The sequence below is a fragment of the Sarcophilus harrisii genome, chromosome 1 (assembly GCF_902635505.1).
Source record: "Sarcophilus harrisii chromosome 1, mSarHar1.11, whole genome shotgun sequence".
NCBI lineage: Eukaryota > Metazoa > Chordata > Mammalia > Dasyuromorphia > Dasyuridae > Sarcophilus > Sarcophilus harrisii.
Genome location: NC_045426.1, coordinates 690,621,986 through 690,641,819, shown reverse-complemented (window position 1 = coordinate 690,641,819; position 19,834 = coordinate 690,621,986). Strand labels below are relative to the sequence as shown.

The following is a 19,834-nucleotide window of genomic DNA, read 5'->3' as shown; positions in this document are numbered from 1 at the left end:
TGTACTCCTGGGCATCCAGGTCGGGCTGCTGGGGCTCTCTGCTAGACACGCGTGCATACACACAGACACACACACACACACACACACACAGACACACACACACATATGTGGGTGTTCCAGGACACGGGGCCAGACCTACCTCTTCCATCGGCAGCTTCCCTCAGGTCAGTTTCCCTAGTGGTCAGTGGCAGAGGGCCCCAGCTCTCCCTGATGATGCTTGGCCAGTGTGGCAGAAAGATCCTGGAAGTACTGCTGAACCTGGAAGGCCCCTCCCCCCCCCAGCTGGAGTCAGTCACCTGCTTCTGGACTCCCAGGATCTGTCCCAGCGGGAGGCCGAGGGGCTTCCAGAAGCACCTGCCAGACTCGCGAGCTACCCCTCTTGGCTCCATGCCTTCCCTGTCTGCACAGTCACTTGTGTGCACACTTTTGTTGGCTGTCTCCCATTAGACAGAGCTCCATGAGGAGCTCAGAGAGAAGAGGATGACCTCCAGTGCCAAAAGAGGCAGATGGGTCTAGGAGGATGAGGAGGGAGGAAAAGGCCTTTAGATTGGACAGCTACGATTGTTGTTAACGTGGCAGAGAAGTCTCCTTTGAGAACATCTACTTTAGATTTCATTTTAAAGAGGAAAGAAAGTGACCTGTCCAATATGGAGAATAAGTTACAGATAGAGCCAGGTCCAGCCCTTTCAGGCCAGGGCTTTTTCCTTTGAGTCTTCACATTGCTGACCCATCCAAGATTCTGCTGTATGATTTTGGTATCATTCACTGTGTTCTGACTTCCTTAGCTAACAGGCCATTTACAAATTGAAGCAAAGAGAAGACATGGGAGATAACGAGGTATAGGGACTTCCTAGAGCTTGAGAAATACACTTGGGTGCATCCGGGGCTCACCTGCTCCAGCTGCCCCTCCGTGTCCTCCACAGCCAATGCAGGGACTTCCTTCTTCTGCTTACAGACTATCTGGAACAAGTTGAGGGCTGCCATCTTGATCTGCCCAAGGAGCAAAGTCTTCTGGGCTGCCGTGTTCTGGATGTGAACCCATTTGGACTCCTGCAGACACCCAAGGGGAGTCAGCTCAACTGGAGGGGACCATCATGGACAAACCCCGAATCCCTCATCATCAGTCCTAGTCCTGAGCCGTGAATCACAAATTTAACTTGGCATTTGCACTGTAGACTGAAGGAGGAAATCCAGAGATTGGTCAATCTTCATCATCTTTGACATCACCTTCCCACCAAGTCCCTGAAGGTCACTCCCTGAGAAGAGAAGTATTTTCCTTTCCACTGACTTCAATAAAAATCAGACCATTTAGCCAAAAGGAAAGACTTGGGGGGGCAATGTAGTTATTGTTAAAATAGCCAACCCTGGGTCCTAAAGAACAAAACAATAGCCAACCCTGGGTCCTAAAAAACAAAACAGTCCAGTGGGTAGAAGTCGGGGGGGTTCTAATTCAGTATAAAGAATTTCCTGATGAATCCTTTAACAATGGAACGAATTGGCTTACTAGGTTAAGAAACTCCCTCATCCATGGTAGTTAAAAAAAAAAAAAAAAACTGCAAGATAATTTGGAGAGAAATTCAATGAGATTCCTAATTGCCATAGATTGGATTCTGAGGAAGGGAAAGCTGAGTGTTAAGTTTTCAGTGTGAATGATAAATGGTCAAAGGATATGAATAGACAATTTTCAGGTGAAAAAATGAAAGCTGTTTAGTCATATGAAAAAATGCTCTAAATTACTATTGATTGGAGAAATGTAAATTAAAAGCGCTGTGGGACTACCTTGCATTTATCAGATTAAGATGACAGGGAAGGATAAATGCTGGAGGAAATATGGGAAAATGGACACTAATACATTGTTGGAGTTGTGAACTGATTGAGCCACTCTGGAGAGCAATTTGGAGCTGTGCCCAAAGGGCTATCAAATTGTGAATACCTGGGGCAGCTAGGTGGTGCAGTGGATAGAGCACCAGCCCTGAAGTTAGGAGGACTTGAGTTCAAATTTGGCCTTGGACACTTAACATTTCCTATCAGTGTGACTCTGGGTAAGTCACTTAACCCCAGTTGCCTCAGGAAAACAAATTGGGAATACCTTTTGATCCAGTGCTATTACTGGGTCTGTATCCTCCCCCCAGAAAAAATAATAAAAGAAGGGAAAGACCCACATGTGCAAAAATGTAGCTGCCATTTTCATGGTGCTGAAAAATTAGAAAATGAGGGGCTGCCCATCAATTGGGAATTGACTAAATAAATGTAATGAAATATTATTTTATTAAGAACTGACAGTTTATTTCAGAAAAGCCTGGGAAGACTTAATATGAACTGATACCGAGTGAAATGAGCAAAATCAGGAAATATTGTACACAGCAACAGCCAGATCATGTGATGATCAACTATGATAGACTTAAGTCTTCTCAGCAATCCAGTGATCCAAGGCATTTCCAATAAGCTTTATATGGAAAATGCCATCCACATCCAGAGAGAAGTATGGAGACTAAATGAGGATCGAAGCACACTGTTTTCACGTTTTTTTCCCTTTATTTTTCTTTCTCATGGTTTTTCCTTTTTGTTCAGATTTTTCTTTTCCAACATGAGTCATATGGAAATGTTTTTAAATGAAAAACATTTTTTTAAATTTTTTAAAGTTCTTCAATGTAAACATTTACAGAAACTGACAAAGGCGACAAAAATCAGGGCTCGATTTGTTTTATTGTCTAAACTTGGTGATTTTAGTAATATAGACTAAACATAAAAGTAGGCCCATACATTTTTTCCTCCTCAGAGAGCCAGTTGTTTAATTTTTGCCAGCCCATCCCTATTAAAATCATTTCCAAGTCCAAGGTGACCTAGTAGCGTATTAGTCAACAAGCATTAATTGTATGCTGTGTGCAAGACTATATAGCTATGGAGGATACAGAGATAGACATGAGACTGATTTTGAGGGGAGATAGCAGGAGTTGAGGGAATGAGGTCTTCTGTAAAATGTATTTCAGTTGGGTCTTGAAGGAAGCCAGGAATTCCAAGAGGCTGAGATGAAAAAGGATTGCATTCCAGGCATGGGACACAGCCAAAAATACAAAGGCACAGAGGTGGGAGATACAGGAAACAATTTAGCCAGATACAAAGGCACAGAGGTGGGAGATACATGAACAGTAGGAAACAGTTTAACCACATACAAAGACAGAGATGAGAGATACATGAATAGTAGGAAACAATTTAGCCAGATGCAAAGGCACAGAGATGGGAGATAGATGAACATTAGGCTTAGCTAGATACAAAGGCACAGAGGTGGGAAATACACAAACAATAGGAAACAGTTTAGCTACATACAAAGACAGAGATGAGAGATACATGAAGAGTAGGAAACAGTTTAGCCAGATACAAAAGCTTCAGAGATGGGAGATATAGGAAACAATTTAGCTAGATGCAAAGGCACAGAGATGGGAGATACATGAACAGTAAGAAACAGTTTAGCTACATACAAAGACACAGAGATGAAAGATACATGAATAGTAGGAAAGAGTTTAGCCAGATACAAAGGCACAGAGGTGGGAGATGCACAAACAGTAAGAAATAGTTTAGCTACGTACCAAGACTCAGAGATGAGAAATGCATGAATAGTAGGAAACACTTTAGCCAGATACAAAGACACAGAGATGGGAGATACACAAACAATGAGAAACAGCTTGGCTGTTGCCTCCCCAGATTGATAACTCCTTGAGGCCAGAAACCATTTGCCCTTCTGTCTTTGCATCTCTAGTGCCTTATGTAGGGCATCTAACAAAACAAATACTTATTGATTTATTACTTGACCAAGGCATATAGAAATGGGACTAATAGATCACAAGGTTAGAAGGATAGGAAGGATAGAGACGTGTTTTAAATGCCAAATGGAAGCTCTGTATTTGATCTCAGAGGGAACAGGGCATTATTGGAGATCATTGAACAATGGAGTAAAAGGAACACTAGACTTCTAATCAATCAAGAGCCCTGGGTTTGAGGGACTGCTCTGAGCCCTAGTATTTTTGTGGCCATGGCCAAGTTCACCATTCTATCTCAGTTACCTTATCTGTAAAATGGAAATAATAAAGAACATTAGAATTGGCACCAGGAAGCCAGATTGTATGACCATGGGTAAGTTGGTGCATCACTTTATGCCATAGTTTCTCCATCTGTAAAACTGAGATAGTATCTTGCCTCCCTTTCCTCCTCCAGCTGCATTGCATAAACCTGAAAAGCGAGCTCTTATTTTTCCATGACTTTCTACCCCAAAGGAAAAGCAGAAGTGGGAAAGGGAAATGGTGCTTTGGAGACCGAGCGAGCCTGATCGCATGCCCACTTACCCATTGCAGGGCCTGCGTCCTGACCTCCTCCAGCCGGACCTGCAGGTCGGCCATGTGGTTATTCTGATGCAGGATCTCATCATTCTTTTCTTCTACCAGTTTGAGCAGTTCGGCCCTTGCATCCTCCATGGCCTTGTGTAAAGCCTGCTCATGGTCGGTCAGGATGGCTCGGGTTTCCAACAACCCACTGAACCGGGCCATCAGCTCGGGGATCTCCTCAAACTGGGAGAGAAGGCAAGGGGAAAGCACTCAGAGCTGCAGAGAGAGTGTATGGTTCCAATCACTCCCACAACTTTAAGTAGCTTTCCCAAAAAAACCCTACGAGTAAGTAAGATTACCCCCATTTTACAGATCAGGCTTAGAGGTGTCATGGAACACGAGTACCTGTTCTTAACTTGGGATCTGTAACTTATATTTTAAAATATTTTTGCCACTACATTTCAATGTAACTGCTTTCTTTTGTAATTGTGTGTATTATATTATATGCATCTAGAAACATTATCTCGCTGTATTTGGTAGTTCCTGATATAATCCCTGCTACTGGGGGAGGCTGAGGCTGAAGATCATCTAAGCCTGGGAAATCTGAGCCAGAGCCAGAGCTCATTGGGTGTTACCAGTAGAGTGAGCTCCCCTGGCCTGTGACCACAGGACTGTTTAAGGGGGAAGGGAAGCATTTCATGACAGTGATTTTATTAAGTCCGACTCTCCCTGACTCCATTTGGGGTTTTCTTGGCAGAGATACCAGAGTGGTTGGCCATTTCCTTCTCCAACAAATGTTACAGATGAGGAAACTGAGGCAAATCACATGAAGTGACTTGCCCCCAGAAAATGTCTGTCTGAGGCTAGGTTTGAACTTAAGAAGACTCCCCACTCCAAGCCCAGTGCTTTCCACTGCCCAGACATGATAAGGAAATCTGATTTAAAAAGTACAAAATAAATGAACATCTCATGCCAGACTAGCCTTCTTTCTTTTTTCTGCAAGGATTACTTAACTAGGAGCCTAGAGAAATGCTGCAGTTATTGTTGCCTCTGGGTGGACAGAGCATTTGATGGAGTAAACACTACTGTCATGTTAGAAAGTAGTAGGTTTGGGCTGATGAATGACCGCTCTACTTATGACCTCAAGAGAACAAGACAAAAACAAGCCCCCCCCCCCCCATACCATCATTCCAACTTCCTTAGAATGCCAGAATGCGCTCTCTCTTCTCTCTCTCTCTCTCTCTCTCTCTCTCTCTCTCTCTCTCTCTCTCTCTCTCTCTCTTTCTCACATACACACATACACACACAAACACACACATTCATTCACACAAAGAACAGTTAAGACCCCTTTCCCCTTTAGCACCATTACTACAATCAAAACTGAATTCTGTTGAGGTTCAAAGGACCAAGAGTGACCCCATTTATGCTGTTAATAAATATTTTTTAAGCATCTGCCACGTGTTAGGTGCTGAGCTAGATGCTAGGGATGGAATAAAGACAGACTCTGTCCTCAGGAAGCTCACAGTCTAGTGAGAAGACAACAGGCAAACAAGCTTGTATCAATAAGCTATAGACAGATAAATTAGAGGTAATTAGCAGAGGGAGGGTGCTAGAATTAAGATATACTGGGAAAGGCTTCTTGTAGAAGGTAGGATTTTAGCTGGGACTGAAGGAAGTCAGGGAAGAAGTCAGGAAGTGAGGAGGAGGAGGGAGAAACAGTGAGATAAGATTTTGTCCCTCTCCCTTCTTTGCAGATGTGGGGGTATGATATGGGTAGAGAATGAATGCCACATAGATTGCCAGCCATGGATAATTTGCTGGCTAATTTTTCTGAATGTTTTTTCCTCCTTTAAAATTTATCATTTAAAGGATGATTCGGGGCGGGGGGGGCCGCAGGATATATAGGGAAATTAGGTGGTATAAAAACAAAAGATATTAATAAACATAAAAAAAGAAAAAGCACATTGCCAAGAATGCATATTTCTTTCTCCTTCCCTTCCTTCTTCCTTCCTCCTTCCTTCCTCCCTCCCTCCCTTCCATTCCTTCCTTTCTTCCTCCCTCCCTCCTTTCCATTCCTTCCTTCCTTCCTTCCTTTTATGTTTATTGGTATTTAATAAATAATGGGTAGGTTTCTAGGAGGAAGGGTATCTCTGGGGCTGCCTTGGCTGCTGCTGGACATGTGGCAAATAGCCTCAGTACTCACCTGCTCAGACTGGGCCACCACTTGCTCCAGGTACTGGGCAAAGGGTCTGTATTTGTGCAGTTGCTGCTCCAGCTGTTCCTTCCTCTGAATGAGCCCCTTCAATTCCTCCTTCAATGCTGCAGCCTCAGCCTCCTTCTGGGAGGCAGTCTGTCGCCCTTCCTCTGCACGGCGCAGGGCCCGGCTCTTCTTGGCCTCTGTGTCCTGGCCAGAGGAGGAACCATCTTTCCAATCTGGCCACTTCCCCTTGACCTCTCAGGTTAGACCTTGCCTGCCCTGTCTGCTTGTCCATTGGGTCCGATATAGCTGCACCGCTCTGGAGATAGGGGGTTCTGGGCAATGTCAGGGAACCTAGGCGGGGAAGGGGGATGAATCTTCAGAGCCAGGTGGAGGTGTTCACCGAGGCTATCCCAGCTAGAAGTCTAACCTGGGATTCTAAGCTGGCCATCCCCCCTCTACAAGGCTTTCCCCATGGATACTTTAGAGAAATAGAAGGTCAACAGAACCCCCTAAACTTTCATAGGAGGCACAGTTCTCCTGCATCCCAAGAGCCTCCCACCTTCAGGAACTTGTCAAAGCGGACCATGGACTCCTTCAATGCATCCTCCTTCTGGTCCAGTGCCTCCCTTCGCTGCTTCAGAGCTGACATCTTTACCTGGAACTCCTGAGTGTTGAAAAGGGAGAGAGGGATTCAGTTGGAACATGGAAGTGGACTCCATCACACGCACACTCCTACAGGTCATTGAGTGATTACTAAGCTATGAGAAAAGAGGAAGTAAGCCAAGAACTGGGGAAAATTCTAAAGTTGCAGAGCTAAAAGGGACTGTAAAATGTAGAGCATAGGGCCTAGGACTTAGAACAGTGAATGTCAGAGGCAGGAGGAATATTAAAACAGAGTCTGACAGAGAAGATTAAATCTTAGAACTGATAATATCTCAGTTGGGAGGGACCTTAGAACAGAGAATATCAGGGCCATTAGAACAGAAAGCGTCAGGACTGGACCTTACCTTACCTTAGAACAGGGAAGATAAGAGCTTGGAGGAATCTTAGAGAATATCTCACCCACCTCCCTGTTTTTATAAATAAGAAACTCCATCTAAAGGAAAGTAATTTGCCCAGGTTCAAACATCACACAGATTTAATTGTGGATCCACCATCAGAACTCAGGTCTCTGAATCCCAGTCTGGGATCCTTTTATTATAAAATCTTCCCCTACCTGAGACTCAAGACACTCATCTCCCCCAAGAAGGGTCCTCAGCTGCCCCTGAGGGAGGGATCAGGACTAACAGAGTTGTGGTTTGTCCTTCGTTCTCAAAGAGGATCATGACATTCGAGTGAATTGGCCTGAAGAGAGGGAGGCTAAAGGGGACAGAGCCCAGAACTGCTTAAGCCCAACACCTACAGGCTGCCCAGCATCCTGGAAGTCAGGGAGAGACCCAGGCTAGCAACCTCATCTGCTTCTCCCCTGCCTCTTCCCTTCTCTCCCCTATATATTGAACACAAACAAGGTTACCTCCTTCTTAGCCTTCAGGGCCTCCTCCATCTCTACCATTTCTTGCTTCTTCTCCAGCAGTTGGGTAGCATGGCTGATATAGCCATCCTCACGCGCCGGAGGCCTCCTGGGGAAAAAGAAAGTGTGGGGGAGTGACACTGAGGGCCCCCCTCAGTGTCCCACCAGAGTCACCAAGTGGAGACAGAAACCAAGGTGAGATCCACTGAGAGGAGACAAGGGGAGCCCCTTGGATGGGGGCCAGCAGGTGCCTATTTAATTCCATTCTTGGCACATCATTCAGCAGTCAGGGCCTTGTCCCTAACTATGGGAGCTTGAATGAGCCTCAGTTTCTCTATCTATAAAGTGAGAAGATTGAGCCAACCAAATGGGCTCTAAGGATCTTTCTGGTGCTAGACCATGTGGACCTTTAATAGTCTGGATTCCCAGGTAAATCAATCAGTCAGTCAAGAATGTGTCATGTCCTCCCTCTATGCAGGGTACTAGAGCTTTGGCCACAGTTCCTATACTCAAAGGCATATGTGAGTGCAGATTAAATGTAAAATAAAAAAGTACAATTCACACAAAGTGGCCAGATACAAGGTAGAGAGGGGGGCCCCCATAGCTCCCACTCTGACATCCTGTGTCCTAAGGCTCCTCCCAGATCAATCCAGTTTCAATAAGCTTGTCTGAAATGGCTGCTGGGAGCCAAGCACTGTGCTAGACCATAGGGCTACAAAGGGATAAAGGAGAAAGTCTCTGGCCTCAAGGAGTTTACAGTCTCCTGGGAGAAATGACATGTACAGAAATAGAAGAAAGACAGCTCATTAAGGTTTGTGGACGAGCATCGAACTTAGAGATAGGAACATCTGGATTCAAATCCTGCTTCAAAAACACACTAGTTGTATGACTTCAGGGGAGTCATTTAATTTCTTTGGGCTTCAGTTTCTTCATCTGTAAAACGAGAGGGTTGGAATTCATGCCCCTCAGATCCCTCCCAGCTTTGACATTTCCTGTTCTAAGGCCCTTCCCAGCCCTGACATCACCTGTTCTAAGGCCCCACCCAGCCCTGCCATCCCCTGTTCTAAGGTCCCTCTCAGTCCTGACATCCCATGTTCTAAGGCCCCTCCCAGCCCTGACATCCCCTGTTCTAAAGCCCCTTCCAGCCCTGACATCCCATGTTCTAAGGTCCCACCCAGCCCTGCCATCCCCTGTTCTAAGGTCCCTCTCAGCCCTGACATCCCCTATTCTGAGATTCCTCCCAGTCTTGACATTCTCTGTTCCAAAAATGCCCCTCCTTCTAGCTCGGACATCCCATATTTGTTTTTCTTCCCAAGGGGGTCCTCCCTGGCTATCTCAACTATCTCATCCTAATCTGTGAAGCTCTCTTTGAAAGGTGGGCAGAGACTAGAAGAAGGGGAGAAGAGAGACCATAAAGTAGCAGATACAGAAAACTATTGAGTAACATGAGGTAAGAAGTAGCTGGGATACAGCTTTGGGGCAGAGACCTGGCCTGGAACCCTGTCACCCTGTAGATCTTACTCTCTCTGGCCCCTGCGTCCCCACTGACCAAAGTTAGCAGACAGCTCTTGGGAATGACCCTTCACTTCGACCGTGTGGCCACTGCACCTCTGAATGCTCTCTGCAGAGGGAGGCGGCATTCCCCTTGGGCTGTCCCAGACCCCTCCACTTCCCCACTCACTTTGCCAGCAGCTTTTCTTCCAAGATCAACTGGAAATACTCTTCCCAAGGCACAGACATGTTCTCTCTTTGGCTACCCCTGTCACCCTGTAAAGCCTAGAGTCTTGTTAGTGTGTGTACACACACACACACACACACACACAGCCCCCTGGGGGCTGAGGACCTGTTCAGCTACTCAGTGCATCCTCCGGATATGGGAACGGGAACTCAGCCCCCACGTGGTTGCTAAGGCAACTGCCAACACAACGTTCTGTTGCCTGGTACACGACTCTGGCATTCCCTAGCTCTTTACACAAGGCACTGTTAGTGAGCTGCCAGGAAAGGCAGAGGTCCCCACAATGTTTCTTAGGGGTGGGGCGGGAGGGATGGTGATGGAGAATAAGGAAGGAGCAGCATCTGCTCCTTTCTGGCCTGCTATACAGGGGAAGAGATCGAGAGAAGGTGTTTTGGGGGGGGGGTCTCAGTCAGTCAGTCAACAGGCATTTATTAAGCATTTCCTCTGTTTCAGGCACTGGGCACAACCCTGGGGATGCAAAGAAAGCCAGAAGTCATCCCTGCCCTCAAGGAGTGGGCATTTTAATGGGGGAGAGCAAAAAGCTATGTGGAAACTGTGTAAATATGGAAGGCAGTCTGAGAAGCCTGGCTCTGGCTGGTGGGGTCACTAGGAAAGACTTCCTGCAACTGGGGAGGATATGAGATGCATATTGAAAGAATTAAGTAAGGAAAATTAGGGAAAATTAAAAGGCAAGAGTGAGGAGGGGAGAGAACATCCAGTACCATAATACCCCAGATGCCATAATTTTGTGTTATCAACCAATCAATCGAAGAAGGTGGGTGTGATTGGACTGCACTTTGTCCTTCTGGAAAAGGATCCCGACTTCAGGGAGGTGATGTTATGACGTGCAAGTGAATTGGATTTAAGTGAGGGCAGGCTGTGCAAGGTCAACTGACTCGCTTTCTCATCCAGAACCATCTGGGTCCAGTGGCCAGACAGAGATCCGGATGACTAAAGATGGCTCTGGAGGCAGAGGGAGACCTTGGAGTTTTTAAGTTAAAGTCTTTAACAGGTCTCAGTCTGATAGAGGCAACACCCATTCAGTGATTAAGGTTAAGTAAAAATTGAAGCAAAGAATGGTTTCATTTACTTAGTCAAAAAAAAAAAAAATCAATCTGGGAATGGAAGAGCCTCAGAATTTCTGGCTAAAACAGAAACAATGCTCTTTACATTCACCCTGACTCAATCAGAGCTACAACAATGACAAAGTGGGCTTGGCCTGGGACCTATTGTTGACTTATCCATGGGAGCCACTGATTTGGGTTTAAAGCATGGTCCTTAAGAAAGAAATCTAGCTACATATCCCAAGACATCTTGGGAGATTTCATCAATCAAAAAAAGTTTTTTTTTTTTTTTAATATTCCCTTGGGCAGAGCACCTAGAGGTAAGGTATGATGTAGAAAAAGAAAGAGTGAGCTATGTTACCCCAACTGACAAACCCAGTTGGGTCCCTAGTAGGACAGACAGCCCCACTCACAGAGATTGTTTATCCTCCATTCTTGAAGAGGTGACAGGGAGGTGATGCCGTGATAAGTGAGTTGGATTTCACCTGGGGGAGAATAATGTGTAAGGTAAGAATGCTACAGAGGAGTCAGGTTATGAAGAGCTTTGAATGCCAAACAAAGAGGTTTCTATTTGTTCTTTGAGGTCATAGTGATGTGGTTCTGGGTCATAGTGATGAGATGGGGTTGTCAGAGAAAGCCTGAAGTACCGATAAGATTACTCCCTGAGCCAAGCAGGGAAGGACTCAGTTTTACAGTCCCACCCCCCTATGGAGGTCTTGGGTAACCTCCTCCCCTGTCAAACCTTTGAGGCTGTTTCCCTTATAAATCTGGCCATGACCTATGCCATCTTTGCTGAATCTCTTTTGTGTTAGCTCCTGTTATCTTTCCTTTCGTCCCTCCCCCATGCCTCATAGTGTCTTTCTCCTAATAGCTAATTAACTCTTTTAGGGTGATAAACTCCACTATGAATTTAGCCTGTTGGTTAATGGTGTACTCCCACCTCAGAGTATATTTCCTTTCTCCTGGTTAATTCAAATTATTGTATACTGTGGGGTTGTAGCAGGGAGTGGGGGGATGACAAAAATCCTGGAAGACTTCTTGGAGGAAGTCCCATCAAACATGACTGGGGCTGTACCTTAGCTTGTTGGTGCACTTTTTTTTTTTTTTAAATCCTGATAGTCCCTCCCATTCTTTGATACAAAAATATGGCCAGAGCAGTGGCTCCCTGCCCAGTCTTTCACTCAGATTACAAAGGGGGTTTTGTATTCCAGGAACAAATGAGGCCCCCACCCTTGGTCAATTCCTCCTCCTTCCCTCACAGCTCCACTGTAACCCCAAATGATACTGTGACCACTTCATAGAAGGGGAAATTGAGGCCTTAGGAAAGCTTTTAACAAAATTGTAGGGTGCCCAGGAATCTGTCAGTGGCCTGGGATGCTCAAGAAGCAAGGTAGTAGAGTCTTGACCTTGACATTTGAGCTTCCAGATTGAAATTGCACCATAGGACTCAATATCTACAGAGTCTTAGGTAGTAGGGTCAAATTCAAATACAAATGGGGTCACTAAGATCTTTAAAAAGATCCCTGCAGGTCTATATAATTATTTAGAAAAACACAAATGAATATTATTGATATTTTGCTATAGTTTTATTTAGTTTATTTATTTCCCAATGACATTTTAATCTGGTTCAGGTGCACTTGGGAGTGTTGTGGCTGCCTGCAGCATATTTGACACTTCTAACCTGGGAACATCAATTAATGTCCATGGGACTCACTTTCCTCATTTGTAAAATGAACTCGATGACCTGTGAATCTCCTTTTAGCTCTGGTTCCATGAGATAGGACTTATTACATTCTAGAATGCCAGTACTGGAAAGGAGTAGTAGGCTAGTGTTAGAGCTGGGAAGGGGCCTTAGAACAAAGGGAAACTGAGTCAAAGGAAGCAGGTGACTTGGCTGAAGTCACATAGTCAGTCAGTGACCAGGCCTGGATTGGGAGCTAGCTCTCTGGGGCTCATTTCCCCTATACACCCAGCGCTCTGCCCCTCAGGGAGGACCTCGGACAATTACGGGATACCTGTCCTTGGTGCCTTCCCAGGGGCCATGGAGGAGAGAACAATGATAGAGACCCAGACAGGAAAGGTGGTGGCCTCTTCCTTGGGGTCTAAAGAACCTATTTCAGCCAAGGAGGAGCTTGACCATCTGAGAAAAGTCACCATAGAGTAGCCCTGAGTTGTTATCTCTTTTCTGAAGCCAGTCAAGGGAGAGATAAGAGGCAGGTCAATTCTTGGACTAGGCACTCACTCACACACCTGTCCTGGCTCCTGGCCAGCCCAAGCTACCTCCCTTGGAAAGCCAGGGTCAGGTCTCCAGTTTCCCAAGTCATTTCATTGACTCAGCGCCATGCTAAGGAACTGTGCCATCTATAATTAAGGGGAATGGGCACCTAATAAAGACCCGCTCCCTTCTCTCTGCTCTGGGGGGAAGCTGAGGGTCGATCTTTGGATCAGTTTTATTTATTATGCATTCCCTGAATTCCCTGGGTTCAATAACCTGGAGCAGAAATCAGCCAACCAGAGCTCTCTTCTCCCTGGAGCAAAGATTGGCTCACACTAGAGAAGATCTATGCAAAATCATCTGCAAACTTTAAAGCATTAACACTTCCCTTGCCTCTCCCTCCCCTCTTCTCTCTTTCCCCTCCTCTTTTTTCCTCTTTTTTGTTTTACCTTCTTTCTCTTGTTCTTTCCTTTTCTTGAGTCTATCCCTCCATGATTACTTGGAGGAAACCACTTTCCTACCCCACAGATTATAAATACTGGATGATTCTGTATTAGTGGTTGTGAGATAAGGAGCTCCAGGATGAAAAAGATAGCCAAGCAAGATAAGAAAGAAAAAATTAGCAGAACAAATTGGTGAAGTTAATGAGGTGATTGTTCAGAGAGAGGAGAGGAAAGGCAGCCTTCAATTTGTGAAAGGTTAAAAAAGCTTTAAGGAGGTACTTGAAAAATAAGACAGAAAATACCCATCAGTAAGAGAACAGAGAACATTTTTTTCTTACTGACAGCATTGTGAATGTGACATTTCTTCTCTTTTTTTCTCTCTCTCTCCCTCTCTCTTTCTCTGCTTCCCTTCTTCTTTCTCTCCCTCCCTCTTTCCCCCTCTTTGTCTCTCCTCTTCTCCTTTCCCTTTCTATCTCTCTCTCTCTGTCTCTGTCTTTTTCTGTGTCTGTGTCTGTCTCTCTTCCTTTTTGCCAGTGACCATCAGCCTGCTGTGACTGCCTTATCTCCCTATCTAGTCTTCATGTGCTTATAAGCACACATCACCACCATAGTTTCTTTGTATTTATTCTTTCCTGCTCTAAAATGAATAATATGGAATGAAACAGATCAGGTCACGAGCTTATTAGCTTTGAAAGATCGGGAGAACCAGTGACTGGAGTCCATGGAAGAGAAACCAGTAATCACAGCTGTTGGCTTATGAGAAATCAACCTTGAAGACCTACCTACTTGACCCAGTGCAATTGGCCAGATAGCTGAGATACCACATAATGCAAGCAAGGAAAGTTGTTGCTCAATAGTTTTCCAGTCATATCTGACTCTTCCTGATCCCACTTGGGGCATTTTTCTGGCAAAAATACTGGAGTGGTTTGCCATTTCCTTCTCCAGCTCATTTTACACCTGAGGAAACTGAGGCAAATAAGATAAAATATCTTGCCTATGGTCACATAGCTAGTAAGTGTCTGTGTCTGGATTTGAACTCAGGAATATAGTCTTCAGGATCCCAAGTCCAGTGCTCTAACCAGTGTACCATCTAGCAAGGGACTTAGAAATCAACTATGACATACCTAGAAGTGAAGTTGGAAATGTTTTACAATCACAACTTTAAGTTTGAATCTACTCTTCTCAGGGACCACCATGTGTAGAGAGGAGTGTGTGCTCCCAGTTTAGGAGGGGTGGTTCTTGCTAGAGTTTCTCAGTAAATATTCATTTGTAAAAGTTAATTAAAATTAATTGATTGATTAATAATGAGGGGGTTTGGTTCTTGCTATTCTTAGTAAATATTCATTTGTAAAAACTAATCAAAGTTAATTGATTGATTAATAATGAGGGGGACACATAAGATGAAGGCTTATTAACAACAGTACTAGACAAATTCCCAGTTTTTCAAGGGGATCTCTTGAAGGGGAGCTTGAAGGAGACTGAGGGGAGAGGAAATAACTAAATGCTGGGACCCAATCTGCAGGTTCCAGTAGGGATTGGAAAAGTGAACCCAGAGTACATGCAACAGATGTGACCACAGATATAACTTCATTCAACAAGCCTCTGATTATTTAGATCAAGTGAGGCATACAGAGGGAAGATGGATGCTTGCCCAAGGAGTTTAGTGCACACTTTTTTTAATCTAGAGGCTTTAATGGGCTGTGAGCACAATGTGATAGGACTGTCCCGGAAGCTGTCTTTGTTGAATCATGGAGGACAGGGAGGGTGATAGATCCGCCTTCTGCTCTAGTCAGAAAACATTTGGAGTACTGGGTTCATCTCTGGGAATTACACTTTAGGAAGGGTATTGATAAAGCCTGAAAGCATCCTAAAAGGGCAATCAAAATTGTAAAGAGAGAGAGGGAACAAATATTTATATAACACCTACTATATACCAGGCACTGTGTTAAAGATTTTTACAAATAGTATTAAAATCTCAGCTCTTTCTGGTTCCAGATTCAGAGTTCCATCCCTGAGGTTATACCATGTTTGCATGCATTGCACAGTACCTAGCACCTCTAGAAGATGATAACTAAATGCTCCTTGTAAGATTGACTACTGGAAGGAAATGAGAATCTTAAATTGGAAAAGAAAAGCTAGTGAAAAGAAAGAAAGAAGAAAGAAAAAGAAGGGAAGGAAGGGAGGGAGGAAGGAAGGGAAGGAGGCCTGGGAGGAAGGGAGGGAGGAAGGAAAGAGTGAAAAAAAGAAAGAATTATGTTGTGTGTCTTCAAATACTTAAAGGGCAGAAGAGGCAACAGATCTGACCTGTTTTGAACTCTGAAGCCTGAGTTAGGAGTCATTTGTGGAAGGAAAATCAGAAATATCTGAAAGTGAAATTGGGGCTACTAAGCTAGTGGGTTTCTCTTCCTCGGGGATTCTTTAAGCAAAGGCGCTCTCTCTCTCTCTCTCTCTCTCTCTCTCTCTCTCTCTCTCTCTCTCTCGTGCTTCTTTCAGAGTTTATTTTTTTCTGATTCTTTCTTTCTTTCTTTCTTTCTTTCTTTCTTTCTTTCTTTCTTTCTTTCTTTCTTTCTTTCTTTCTTTCTCTCTTTCCTTCCTTCTTTCTTTCTTTCAAAGCTTTTTATTTCCAAAACATATGCATGGGTAATTTTTCGACACTGACTCTTGCAAAACCTTGTGTTCCAAATTGCTCCCTTCTCCTCCCACCCCCTTCCCTAGATGGCACGTAATCCAATACATGTTAAATATGTTAAAATATATGTTAAATACAATATATGTATACATATTTATACAATTATCTTGCTGCACAAGAAAAATCAGATCAAGAGGGAAAAAACTGAGAAAGAAAACAAAATGCAATAAAACGACAACAGAGTGAAAATGCTATGTTGTGATCCACACTCAGTTTCCACAGTCCTCTCTCTGGATGTAGATGGCTCTCTTGATTATTGGAACTGATCTGAATCATCTCATTGTTAGAAAGAGCCACATTCAGGTAGATTTCTTAATCTTGTGGTTGAAAAGAATCTTTTTAAATGAATTTAAATAAATAAAATTGATTAAATGAATAAATTTAAAGATAAAATTATCATGGAAACCATCATATTGAAATGAAGTTATTAAAAAAATTTTTAAGAGGTTCGCAAATGCCAGGTAAAGAGTCCCTAGGCTAAAAAGATGATGAGGTTTCTCCAACCTTCTGGGCTAGTTGATAAGGTAGTTGTGAGACTGGCATGAGAGAAAAAGAAAAGGGAAGGAAATAACCATTTATATAGCACCTACTATGTGCCAGATATTAAAGTACTAAGGGCTTTATTAACAATTTATTTGATCCTTAATTCAATAAATATTTGTTAAGTAATTATTTTGTGTTAGGTATTGTGCTAAATGCTAGGAATATAAAAAGAGGCAAAAGGTATTCCCTGGCTCCAAGGAGTTTACAATCAAATGGGGGAGAAAACCTGAAACAAAGAAAACTATAGATAGGATATACTCTATTATACTATATTGTGTTCCACACTCAGTTCCCACTGTCCTCTCTGTGGGTGCAGATGGCTTTCTCCATAGCAAGACCATTGGAACTGGCCTGAATCATCTCATTGTTGAAAAGAGCTCGTCCATCAGAATTGATCATCGTATAATCTTGCTGTACAATGATCTCCTGGTCCTGCTCATTTTTCTCAGCATCAGTTCCTGTAAGTCTCCCCAGGCCTCTCTGAAATCATCCTGCTGATCATTTCTTATAGAACAGTAATATTCCATAACATTCATATAGCCTAACTTATCCAGCCATTCTCCAACTGATGGGCAGAGGAAGGCCATATCAAGCATGGGGAACACTATGTCTAGAGATGAGAAACTGAGCATCTTGTTCCTGAAACGGCCAGAAAATCAATGTCTCTGGATTGGAGGATATCGTAGGGAATGAGATATAAAAAGTCTTGAAAGGTAGGAGGGGGATCCTCCCAACCACCCTGGGAGGTAAATATTCTTATTATGGCCATTTTATAGATGAAGAAATTAGGGCAAGCAGAAGGGAGGAAGGGAATAGAATAAAGATTTATATAGCACTTATTAGGTGCTAAGCACTTTATAAATATATCTTATTTGATCTTTTGTGAGGTGAGTACTCTTTATCTCTATTTTAAAGAGGAGACAGTAAAGTGCTAGCAAACTTATCTGTCACACAGTAGAGACTTAATAAATGCTATTATTTAATGAGTGCTATTGTTTATTTCTTGGCCTTTGAATTAGAGGGGAATTAAATTCAACAAACATTTTTGAAGCACCTATTCTATGCAGGACATTGTGTTTGGTTCTCAGGACAGAGGGGAAATCTGACATAGAGAAGCCTTGGGCTGATCTTTGCTCTTAAAGAGCTTATGTTCAAGTTAAACGGATTTGGAGCCTCAGAGGACCTAAGTACAAGAGTACTTACTAGCTGTATGACCTTGCATAACTAAATTCCTTCTCTTTGCCTCAATTTCCTTATATGTAAAATGAGAGGATGGACTAAGTGATTTCTGTTTCATCCAGCACTAAAACCATGATCTTGTGTCTTAGCTGGAAGTATCATGAAGTAGCAGGAAAAAGTCTAGGACTGGAATCAAGATTCCAGGTTCTTGTCTTAAATCTGACTCTAAATCACTAGATTATGGTGCGATCTTTTTTCCCTTCTTTGGGAATGGTCTCTAATTTCCCTACTGTCTCTGAAACCCTATGCCTCCGTGATTACAAGATATCTTGTGCTTATGGGCGGAGAACAATGAAGTGAGAGTTTATAGGGAACAGAGACAGAGGCTTCGCTGGAGTGGGGTAATCCTGGCATTGTGTCAGGGAACTGAGATTTGAAAATGCTAACAGAGCTTGTGGCTCCTCTAGCAGGTTGAAACAACTGCATTCAGGACATAGTTAATACGAATAGTTGGAGAAGGAGCCATTGGTCTATCTTTGCCAAGAAATCCCCAGTGGGGTCATGAAGAAGCCCCCAGTGGGGTCGTGAAGAGTCAGACATGACTAAAACTATTGAACAGCAACAATAAAGCATGCTCAGTTAATTAAAACAGAAAACTATCCCCCATTATGACCCTGTCTAAGGTGAATTCCTTCCCAGCCTGGTGGTAGCCTAGTGACTGCATCCCCAATAGCAGTCTAGTGGTATTCCCCTGATTTCATTCTCATTCATCAGGTAATCTTAGAGTTCCCCACATCCTCAGATCCTGCTGTCTGAAGTCTCCCCTTCCACTCCATTTTGTCCTGAGCACTTTTGGAGAGCTTGCCATGGATTCCTAGCTACAGCGTAGGAGATGATATCAGAAAATCTGATAGGTGGACTTAAAATCATTGGGTTTAATGCTAATAAACCTTCTCTTAGAAGACCAGAGTTGAGACTCACTTCCAATGTTTATTAGCTTTGCATCCTTGGACCAAGTCACTCCAATTCTGGACCATCAGAAAATCATTGAATCTGTAAGATGGAAGGTGTAGAGGGCTGGAAGTCTGAAAAGGTGTACTTGAATTTGAGATAGCAGAGTTCTTGAGGCTAATTATCTGCTCCATGTGAGATAATGATTTTATAAACATACATTTACATGAGATGGTGATGTGATGGCTCTCCTCACCATTGGTGCCTGCTGAATGTGTGGTGGTAAGGTAATCATAGGAAAGGATTGGAGGGCTGAGGGAGAGGGTCAGAGTCTCTCTACCAGCAGCATGCTCAGGAGGGAAGACTCCAGGTTCCAGACTCCAGAGTCCAAGGTCCATTTTTGATGAGCCACCAGGCTGCCTGCCTCCTTCACTTCTCCTCCTAAAGACCAAGGACTTTGACTGATCCTGACTCTGACTGATCCTGAGGCCCTCCAGAGACTTAGCCCCGACATTACAGGAAGGGACTTTGACAGCCATCGGATCCTGCCCACAAGGGAAAAGAGTCCTCACTCTAACATCCCTGACAGGTGCTTATCCTGCCTTTGCTTGATAATAGCACCAGTTCAATACTGATCCCTGGGGCACTCTGCTGGGGACCTCCTGTCAAGATGACATTGAACTATAAATTCTGTGGTTCATAAAGGTTATTGCAGTGCATTAGTGTGCTATTAAGTTTTGTTAAATGTGCCACAAATTATATGGAATTTACAACAGCAATGACATGAGAACCTCTCTCCTGACTTTCTTGCAATGTGCCTGTATTCCTTAAACCAAAGAATAATAAATCTCATGTTAAGGTTTTTAAAAAAGTTTGAGAACCACTATATGGAGACTACTCTTTGAGTCCAGCTGTTCAAATCCATTTGAAGCCATGAGTTTTATTATATTTTATTACTCTACTCTCCATCTTCCCTAGCAGAATGG

General features: G+C 43.7%; 1 protein-coding gene across 2 annotated transcripts; it reads right to left on the bottom strand.

Annotated features, from left to right (window-relative positions):
• Positions 1-30: 30 nt before the first annotated feature.
• CFAP73 (cilia and flagella associated protein 73) lies at positions 31-11,322 on the bottom strand. 2 transcript variants are annotated; one of them, XM_031948643.1, is made up of 7 exons: positions 11,242-11,322; positions 8,033-8,138; positions 7,079-7,183; positions 6,523-6,723; positions 4,341-4,562; positions 892-1,050; positions 31-258 (listed from the first exon to the last, which is right to left on the bottom strand). In XM_031948643.1, exons 1-7 carry the CDS (start codon positions 11,259-11,261, stop codon positions 175-177), a joined length of 897 nt encoding a protein of 298 aa, XP_031804503.1. In that variant the 5' UTR covers positions 11,262-11,322; the 3' UTR covers positions 31-174. The 2 variants fall into 2 exon arrangements, with proteins under 2 accessions (XP_031804503.1, XP_031804502.1); XM_031948642.1 differs by lacking the exon at positions 11,242-11,322 and adding an exon at positions 9,711-9,896.
• Between the last annotated feature and the right edge of the window lie 8,512 nt (positions 11,323-19,834).